General features: G+C 42.1%; 1 protein-coding gene across 1 annotated transcript; it reads left to right on the forward strand.

Annotated features, from left to right (window-relative positions):
• The first annotated feature begins 246 nt into the window (after positions 1–246).
• Positions 247–9,984, forward strand: LOC136426475 (monocarboxylate transporter 12-like). Its single transcript, XM_066415142.1, has 5 exons — positions 247–458; positions 5,649–6,126; positions 6,731–6,874; positions 7,391–8,209; positions 9,271–9,984. The coding sequence occupies exons 2-5, from the start codon at positions 5,670–5,672 to the stop codon at positions 9,492–9,494; spliced, it is 1,644 nt and encodes a 547-aa protein (XP_066271239.1). The 5' UTR covers positions 247–458; positions 5,649–5,669; the 3' UTR covers positions 9,495–9,984.
• Positions 9,985–10,911: the final 927 nt, after the last annotated feature.

Here is a 10,911-nt window from a genome sequence, read left to right on the forward strand (position 1 = left end):
CGCCACAGGATGATTAATTCTTTATTTTCAAACTCGAGCAAAATTCTTTTGAATATCCAAGTGACATTTTGATAGACTTCTGTGGGACTTTAGAATACTAGTAATCTTACAACTACAACAGTTACAGTGTAATTAGATGCAGGTCATGATATATCCGACAGAGGGCGCTGTTGCATGGCCTGTCATTTGCACTTGACAATGAAGAATGACCTTCCTAGATCCTTTCGGTGATCGCGTGATCGCGCGTCATGCTCGCATTCACGACTCGCACGTCCTCCTCATCACCCAAGGTGTCCCTCGGTTGTCCCTCACGTATTCGGTCAAGCGATGTGGAATTCCCGCAGCCCGAATCGTGCTCTAAGACTATGTAAGGTCGGTCCGGCTTTGTCTGGATACAGCAAGAGCTCGAGACGGAATTTCCCCAACCGGTATATGGAAATTTGACGGCTTGGTTTAAGGTAAGGCGGATCGATATTTCGGATGGTTGGAACGGTTTATTTTACAGGTTCATCTTACCAGTGCACACAATGGTCATATTCAGTTTTTATTTGTTGTCAAATGTATCATGCTTGTTTTTGTATGGCCTGCGATGAGACGGAAGCGGATCGATTTGTACGGTGATTGCTCGTCGGCATAGCGCAGTACGCCGGTACCGTATGTCATAGACCGCCGCCTAGCAACCGCACGTCGACGTCTTTTTCTATTGAGTAATATTAATATTCAAGCGAGCCGGCATCAAAGGCCTCTACGCAGACAATTATCGGTAAAATTCTCTCAACTATTGTAAGCTCTCGGACGGAAAATATCACCCATCAACAAAGCTGTAACGTTACCAAAATACTGTTATTGGTGATAAATAGATAGAAGGGTATATTCTTAAGAAATCGCATTAAAATTTCTTGTACCGTTCTACTTCTAGGCATGTACATTTTAAATTCATATCCGTCTGTACAATTGTTATATGGTCCTGTATTGTAAATAGGTTTACAGGTACGCATATCTCCCCCGACATTTTTCCTGTATTAGTTGTGTATTCTGATAGATGTTACGTCGACCTTACCAGCGATTTGTCAACAGAATAGATTAAGCCGGTATTGCTTAACCTTTCCTGTTGCGAGGCGGCATCAAAGGCCTCTACGCAGACAATTATCGACACAATTCTCTCAGTGGTGGTAAACGTGTCTCGGACGGATATTACCATCCGTCATCAAAACTGTAACGTTACCAAAATATTGATATTTTGCATTGATAGACAGAAGTGCATATTTTCAAGAAATCCCATTGGAATTGTTTTTGTACCGTTTCAAACATGTACGGCGTTGATATATCTACATTTATTTTCTAAATCTATAGAACATTACGTACAATTATTCTCATATATGGTCATGTAGTACATATAGGCCAGATGTACAGGTAAGTATGTCTTCCCTATTCTTTCATGTATTAATTGTGTATTCTGACAGATTTTACCTTGACCTACTCAAGGTTTCGTAGCCTGAATACATTAAGCCAGTATTGCGTTGGGCCCCCATTCCACTGGACGGCGATCGCGCTGCGCTCTCGCTGCGACCTAAATCGGATTTGTCTAATCCTTGATTTCATAATTGGAATATCATGCAAAATGTAAAAGTATGGCTGAAGAGACAACAAAAGACACAAAGCTTGAAAATATTTAATTTTATCTATGACATTCGTTGAGCGTCCTGTTAAATTTGAGGTCGCAGAGAGCGCGCGGCGAGAGCGCCGTCCTCGTGGAATGGGGGCATCCCCCAAATAATGGACAAGGTCGTCTGTATTCCTATTCGCTAGATCAGTCTGCCGCAGGTACTGTTCACTCCCTTATGTCAGACCGGGGGGGGGGGGGATATTTTTTGCTCTATTTCTTCATTTTATCACTTGTTATTTACAAGATCCCCACTTTATGGAATAATAATATTAACAGATTTCATTAGTGGCTTTGCCAAGAAGAGACGTCTTTATAAATGATTTATTATTACAGAAACGTGCGTGGATTTGTGGTATTCAGGCTGTGGCCCAAATTATACATTAGGAGGCTGTGGCCAAAATAATACATTAGGAGATGTTGTAATAGATTTCAGCTGAATGTTAGGCTTGCAATTTGTCTTATTCTGATATTATCACAATAATGTTTAATATTCACGAGAAACGATAAAGCTATGGGTTCATTTAAATGATTTTCAATAGTTTTTCAGAAACACTGACTGACTTTGTTAGACTGCACTTCAAACATGTCTTAAATAATGTATCATTCGCCATCATCGCCAATGCGTGAATTTCGTGCTTCCTATGTGTTCGGGGATAGTGATGTCATACAATGTTATTTCAAAGAGATATCAGAAATAGCAAATGATACCAAAAATGAACATTGGGTTTCTTTTTCACGGTTAATTATTTCACATTTTACATTTCGAGCAGTATATATCATACACATCGATGTTCCCGTGGTGCGGGCGGTAACGCAAACACGCTGTTTCGCCATCTGAGTAGAATTCCGTGGATCCGTGGGCCCGAGCTCGATCCTAGGGTCGGCCCCAGCTCAAACATGATGTAAGGGAATGCATTCGTCATTTCAGACATTTTCATAACATTTCAGAAGCGACGTAAAGCCAGCAGCCCCGTGTATGAGGGAGTTTCATGCATTAGCCTCAAGCGTCAAACCTCTGCACGTAAAATCATCTGGTACACCTTATAATATCGAGATGACCAGGGGTGACTCGGTGTGCTTGTCTAAACAATCACGCGAGCCGAAGCCACATTGCACTACTAGCTAATGACAAAGCGCAATGCTTCGTCCTCAGTCTGAGGTCCCAGCGCTTAATATATACATCAATATTCCGGGCGTAAAGCTTAATTAGAAGCTCCATATCCACGTGCAATACTTCATTGCTGTCAACGGGAAAACGGGTCACTAATGCAAGGTCGCCTTTGCCATAGTATAACACACATAATAAAGTTTCAATTTGTTAATTAAACACTCAATCAGCACATTGATATTTTAAGACTATACCATAGGAACGTTTCCACACTTTCAATGTATGTCCAGTATTGAAAAATTTTTCTTATGCGTTTTGACCATACTATATCAAACAACCTATATCTTTAACATCACAAAGAAACGAGAAGAAGCCGAAGCTATGAATATTTTATTAGAGTGGTTTTACAACCGATATTTTAGATTAGTCCCGTCATTGTTATTATATGTACTTTTTTTACGACTTACGACTGTATCTGTATGCCTGTAATTAGCCCGATAGGGCATAAATGTACAATAAAGGTTATCGATATATTATTTATGAAAACCTCGATATCTACTGCGCACTACAGTAATCAGTCTAGCAGTCGTAGAGACGCTTTCGACCTTACCTGACCTGAGCATGTTCCCCGACTGATTGAACTGTGCAATTTGAACCCACATGGACCCTAACACTATGTACCTGTAGTACAATATAAAAACAAGGTGACTTGATGTTTGGTACAAGTGTGCTAAGGATATGTTCGCAGTTTATTTGAATGTGAGACTAAAATGTAAGGAATTTGTTATTTGTTAATGCAAAGCGTACATTTTCTCGATTTTTTAATCGCAGTGATATTGCTGGTAAATCACATAGACTTTATAGTTGATAAAACGTAGCAACTTTAATGTGTATTTGATAAGCTTTACTTGCATTGGTTTCAATGAGGAAATATTTGGCATATTCCGGAACTTGACTATCTCTTAAAAAGAGACTATATATGAAATGCATTTTTATCATTTATTCTATATCAAGCACATTGACCCCACATTACGTTTGAAATTGCTATCGATATCATTACAACAATGCCATTTTACAGCTTGTACAAACTGCACATACATACTTCCCGTAAGAGGCACTTTCGCGCTGCTACCTTTCAAATTTAAAAGCCAAGTCGTTAAAGTTATACCTCTAACCTAGCGCTCGGCAACAGACAATTAAGTACCTTCAAATACAATATATACATGTTTTCACATATGCGCTGCTACATTGCAAATTTAGAAACCAGGGCGTTATACCAAGGCGCATGGCAACCGACAATGCAATGTTTTCAGCGGGTAAAATAGGCAGCGTAAATGCATGCAAGGCACATTCACAATGCCACCGTTTCGCAAAAATAAAGCACTCCGAAAATCTAAATATTTTCAGCAATCGGATTTAAAGAAATTGGCAAGGAACGATTAATTGCCAACGGCACAGCGTCGTTACTCATACTGGTTTTACTTTAGATGTAACGTAGCGGTACTGTACCGTCACACACCATGCCTGTCACGTTCTATGCTTTCACAGACTGTGCCCGGAAGTGCTGTCAATCACTGTGACTGACGGGGCAGTGATGCCCGCGTTTCCATATAAGGCAGCGTGTTTTTGTTTACCGCAGTCACCCCACCCCCCCGTCATCTTTGTTTTTTGGGGCGCTGAGGTAAGGAGGAACAGCGTAATTCTCGCTTTGTAAAATAATTGAATAACTTAGACCTAGAATTGAAGTGGCACAAAAAGACAGTGTCTATAACAGAACTAAAAAAAAAACAGTTTGTAAGACTTAATATATTCTATCCAGGGAAACCAGATCTAGACTAGGATCGGGCCACTTGCCGATTACTTCGACGTCCCGAGGCAGTCAGCTCGCCCGATCTAAATCAATGCTACGGGAAGTTGTAGCCCCGGGCACTGTCCAGGCACGGTTCGTGACAGTGCCGGAGTGTCACAAACTGTGCTTTTGCCCCAGGCACGGTTTGTGACACTCAGGCACTGTCACAATCCGTGCCTGGGGCAAAAGCACGGTTTGTGACACTCCGGCACTGTCACGAACCGTGCCTCAGGACACAGTCGTGAATGGCACGGTTCGGGACGGATTTCTGTTGTAAAAATTCGTGATGAGACGTCCGTCTGTTTGTGCCACATCAACTCTAAGTCCAAATCATCCAAGACAAGCGCGAAATGTATTTCAATGAGCGAGAATTACGCTGATTCTTTCTCATCCCAGCGCCCCGAAAAAAACAAAGATGGCGGGCTGCAGGGAAAAAAACGCGACTCCTCCCCCTCAAAACACTAAGCTCCGCCCAAAAGCACAGTATGGGATAAGACCCCCTGTGTGTCACGAACTGTGCTCGGTTGGGCACCATTCGTGACGGTGTCCGAGTGTCACAAACCGTGCTTTTGTCCCAGGCACGGTTTGTGACACGCGGGCACTGTCACAAACCGTGCCTAGGCACCAAACGTGACAAAGCACCAAACGTGACGCAACAGGTACCCATCATCGTGAGGTATCCATTATCGCGAGGTACCTGTTATCGTGAGGTACCCATTATCGTGAGGTACCCATTATCGTCCACTTTGGGTAATGTCCACATGTCGATCCAAGGACTGCTGATGTTTCTTCCCATGGATTACATACTTTGATTCTGCCCAACCGCTTTTAACATAAATGACGTTTTGAATCAATTGGATGATAGGCATTTCAATTATTTCAATATACATTTGTATACATCTAACTCCCCTAGGCTAAAGAGAGATGGAAATGTATGTATCTGTAAGTCGGACAGATTAAGTCACTTGAATATGCTATTGTCGATATCCAATCCGAATTAATAATGACTTATCATTTACCCACAGTTGTCTGACAATTAAAGAAGCATGATCGACAAGAAGAAAGTCCTCGAGCGGCAATCCAGCGCCGCTGCGGGAGACTTGGACGCCGTCTCCGCCCCCCGCACGCCCGAACACGCCGCGATCACCGAGGGACAACCAAATGTCTCCAAGAGGAGAGTCCTCAAACGGCAATCCAGCACCGCGGCAGCCGACGTGGACGCGATCTGCGCTCCTTGTACACCCAAACACGCCGTCATCATCGCCGATGAACAACCACTGAGGATTGCCAAGAGAAAAAAACAAGTGGAGTACCTTGAACATCCGCCAGATGGCGGCTGGGGTTGGCTGGTGGTGTTGAGCAGTTTCCTGATGCACATCGTCGTTATTGCGTCCATTAAGTCGTTCGGCGTGTTCTACCCCGTATTCCGGACGGAGTTCAACGAAGGTGCGGGGGACACGGCGTTTATCCAGTCAACATTGGTGGGGATGACGCTGATATGTTGTAAGTACAGATTTTTATATCTTCAATTAACTTAGAACATCTGTTGTCATTGTAATATGAGTGCCAGTGTGTAAAATGCATTAAACAGAATCAGCAAGAAATGACCAAAAATGAATAAAACAAGAAATTCACAAAGCTGACAGTTTTTCACGGAGGGATGTTTTCTTTGATTTCTTGTAACCGTCAACAAGAAAGTTATGTTTTCGGTTGCGCGTGTCCATCCTCCTACGCAGGCCTGAATCCCTAAACACAGCCTCGCGGAAGTGAGGCCTGCGTAGGAGGTTGCGTGTGTCTGTATATATATATATGTGTGTCAACACGGTAAGTCAAGAATGCCAGGGCGGATTGTCTTGATATCTATCTAGCATGTTGTGAGTAATTATACAAAAATTAGATTTTGGGCCCCCTAGTGGCTCGTTAAGGTAGTGCAGTAGAACTTCCGGTTTTGTTATCGTAAGTGTTCTGCTGTTTTCTGATTGTTTAGTGGTAGATAGTGATTTTGTTTTAGACATTAAAGGAGACTTAAACTCAGGTTAGGGTTGACGAATCGTCGTTATTTTTGGTAATTGTACTAGATAGCTTGCAATTGCAATGTTTATCCCAGCTCCGATCGCCTGCGCCCTGAGCAAGCTGACCAGCTGCCGACTGATGGTGATGTCGGGAGGAGTTCTCGCCGCCGTAGGGCTCGTCATCAGCTCTTTCGCCAGGAGTGTGACGTATCTGCTGTTCAGCCTGGGAATTCTCACAGGTGAAGACCACGTCACATTGTTTATTCTTTTATTTTGAAGATCTACAGTACTAGCAGTAGTGGCCTTCCAAGTAAAGCAGACCCGGACCACAAGTATGAGTAACGGATAGTAATTTTGATTTGTTTTCATTTATGTTTTTGGTTACTAGTATGTATACTTTTGGTTACTCGTGTTACTTAGGTCTCAACAATCCTCTGTTACTTATGTTACAGATTTGTCATACGTTTATTTTCTTTGTTATACTTATGATTTTACTGTTTTGAAGTCTGGGCCCCATTGATTGAATGGGCCACCCAGCTGTCTAAAAAAGTCGATAAATGAAAATACATAGTATTACATATACTACTATTAGTTTTCCTGGCCTGGAGTCATATTGATTACAAACATGTACATCACATAACATTATACTAAAATTAGCTTGAGCTCACAATATTTTTATGTAACGTTACATTCATACATTTTAACTGATACTGCTTATACCATGGAATGTGAATTTTCTTCACATCTATTTCCAGGATTCGCTATGTCCCTGATGTACTCGCCATGTCTGACGATGGTGGGGCGTTACTTCGACAAGAAGAGAGCAACGGCGAACGGGATAGGCTTGTCAGGGAATGGAGTGGGCATGTTTGCCTTGTCGCCTCTGTACCAGGTTCTGATAGATGAGTATAGCTATCATGGAGCGCTGCTAGTGATCGCTGCTATCACCCTTCACGGTTGTGTATGCGGGGCCTTACTCCGTCCGATAAGGCTCAGAGAAGACCTGGAACAGCAAGCTTTGATGTCCAAAAATCATAGAAACCCCCAAAACAACTCCAGATCAGCTTGTAGCAAGTGTTTGTCCTCTACTCGTAAGGTCTTGGAGATTTTCGACGTGTCGCTCCTGACGGATGTCGCTTTTGCGTTGTTCGTTGTCTCTCATTTCGGCACCATGCTTGGCTACTCCATTGTATTTGTCCACATGGCAAAACATGCTCAGAACATCGGCGTTGGTAAAACCGAGGCGTCATTCTTGATCTCTGTCATGGGAATCAGCGAGTTCATATTCCGTCTGATCGCTGGCTGGTTTGCCGATCTTGGGCTGGTTAGTAGACTTCACGTGTACATGATCGGGGCTGCAGGGGTGGGGGTGTGTAACCTGTTTGTCCCCTTCTGTAAGTCGTACGCTTCGCTCATTGTGTACATGGCGTTCTACGGGCTGTTCTCCGGGGTGTTCCACTCGCTGATAGCCGTGCTGGTGAGAGAGTACACCGGTGTGGCCCGGCTGTTCAACGGAATAGGGTGGACCTTGCTGGCAGGAGGAACAGCGTATCTACTGGGGGCACCAATCGCAGGTATCGTGATTTTTGCACATACTTTTAAAAACTATATTTTATAAATTTTGTTGTTTCCTACCAATCTGTGATCTTGTGACTAAAGTAAAAGCGTGTTATAAAGTCTTCTGTTAAAAAGGACAGAGCTTCATTCATATTAAAGGAAAAGAGAATGACCGCAGATGACCCGAAACGGAACACGCGTTTAGTTCGACTTGGTTGTTGCCTTCGAACTGTAGTGTACTATCTCTACGAAGTCTCGCAAAACCTCCGCCGAAATTTAGCACTACAGCCTCTGAGAGTGTAGTAGACTTCTGTAGTAGACTACAGCAGTTTTCCTTTTACACCCAGAAAAAAAGCTGTTGTCTACTACAGTAGTAGATTATGATGTGTAGTACAACAGTTAAAAGGATAAGTGTAAGTTGGGCCTTAGGTGATACGTAAAGGTTCCGTTTGTATCTCTATGGTATAATACAATGGAAGCACTAAGTAAACTCCTCTATTTAACCACACGTAAAGCATGCGTAAATGTTCCATTTATATGATCCTGTCCACATAAATCTGCTTCCATTTTTGGCGACGCCTCAGGGGCGAGCCTAATGGCATAGTATTGAAAGCAAGAATTTTAGGAATTTCACAGGAATCTGTAGACAAGACAAGACTTTCATACTTTGAACAAGATGATCAACTGATATAATGTAGGCAAATGATGTCCTTATTTGCACGTGGGCAAAACGAAAACACTTACAGAGACAGCTGTCGTCACGGCAACAACTTTCTACGTTGCCAATCTTGTTCAAATAGTCTCTTTTGACTTTACATATGGCCTCCGTCGGTCGGTATTGGCCATGGTAAAGCCCTAGTTCACAGTAGCCCTACAGCATCGACTATGTCTATGGTTAAACAGCCCTATGCGAGAATGACAGTCTCTGCCACATTGGTCACATCTCTAAGCTGACACAATTCGGTTGCAAAGTTCTTTCCTGTGGAGCCGCTTTTCTTCTGCGCTGTGCATCAGTTTGGCTTCTCCTGATATCAGCTGCCTAGACATTGTGCACATGCATGTTATTACCTTCCCACAGGTTGGCTGTACGACGCTACGGGAAACTACAACGTCTCGTTCTACTCGGCCGGCTCCATCATCGTCTGCTCCCTCAGCCTGCTCTTCCTGAGGAAACCGCGCAACCCCGACGGGGAGGGCACGGATGACGACTCGCCGTCGCCAGGAAACAACCTCAGTATTGTGGATGAAGATGGACATTTCGACGATTCACCCACTCACTTAGAGCAGGAAACAGCAATTTAGTTACAGATCACGCAACGCTATTGCACATTCAGTACATGGCAATGTATGCTAGTTTTTTTTAGTTATAGTCGTAAAAAATATTGTAGATGAAGGTGGGCATATCAACGTTTCACCCACTTAGAGCAGGGAACAGCTATTTAGTTTCAGAGTTGTAATGATCATACAACGCTATTCAAGATTTATTGCACAACATTCAGTACGTGACAGTGTATAAAGTTATAGTCATCAGGAGACAGCCTAAGTATTGTAGATGAAGGTGGACATATCAATGATTCACCCACTCGCTTGGAGCAGGAAATTGAAACAGCCATTTAGTTTTCCAAGTTGTAATGATCATGCAATGCTATTGTTGAAAAATTCAAGATTAATTCCATATCATTCCGTATTTGACAGGGTATGATAGTCTTCAATTTGTAGTAAGTAAAGTAAAGTGAGAGCAAAGCATTACTGTCGTTGCTGTTCCATGCCACTGAGTCTTAATTCGATAGAAGGCCCTTGAGGTGAAAAGTGTGATATGAAAAAAGTGTGAATTGTAGTTTATTACTCAGATTCTTCTATCCATCTATTTAGGTTTCTGTTCCTTTTTAAACAGAAGAGATGACTTTTTCACTCCTTCGGTGGTAAGATTTTTCAAGACTGACAATATAAAGGAAATGTATAACTTTTATTTTCTATTGTCTTCTTTCTTTACCTTCATATTTACTTTTTCATGTTGTTTAACATTGGATTATAATATCTAGATTTCTTTTGGGGACATGTAGGGTGGCAAGGAAAGAAGAACACGGCCTAGCTTTTGAAAGTTTGTACTACTTGTCTGCAACATTTATTTATTACATAAAGTGAAGGTACAATTGAAAGGTACAATGCATTATATGCTGTCATTCAGTGCTATTATCTAGCATACGTTTGTGAATGTTTGTTGCAAACGAATTATCCCACTTAGTTCTTGTAGCACTATACTGTTCGGTGTAGAAAGCAAATAGCCAAAAGTGTTATGAACTTTTCCGTCATTCGTTATGGATGCTGGTGTATTTGTATGGGATTTTAGTAGTTTGGAAAGTGTCAAACTGGTGCTTTTAGGTCTATCTGTGGTTGCTGCTAATCTTAGTCTATTTGTAAAATATGTAAAACATTGTAAGGACCACTTTGCACTGAGGCAAAACTGTTGTATGATCTATGAATTTTTGAATTAGATATAATCAGTGATATGAAATTATTATTTGAAAGATAAAACTTTCAAAGCGTACGTCTTGACTATACATACGGTTTTTAGTCGCTCGTCATCAATGCTCGCTCAACGTTGTTTTCTTTAGTGTAAAAGAGAACCAGGTGAGAGTGATTTCTCCGTGTCTGTTGTCAGAAGTGGTTGGGACTTAAATTTTGTTGCATTTTTCAAAGTATCGATCCCATTGAAATG

Source organism: Branchiostoma lanceolatum, chromosome 1 (assembly GCF_035083965.1).
Source record: "Branchiostoma lanceolatum isolate klBraLanc5 chromosome 1, klBraLanc5.hap2, whole genome shotgun sequence".
Classification (NCBI taxonomy): domain Eukaryota; kingdom Metazoa; phylum Chordata; class Leptocardii; order Amphioxiformes; family Branchiostomatidae; genus Branchiostoma; species Branchiostoma lanceolatum.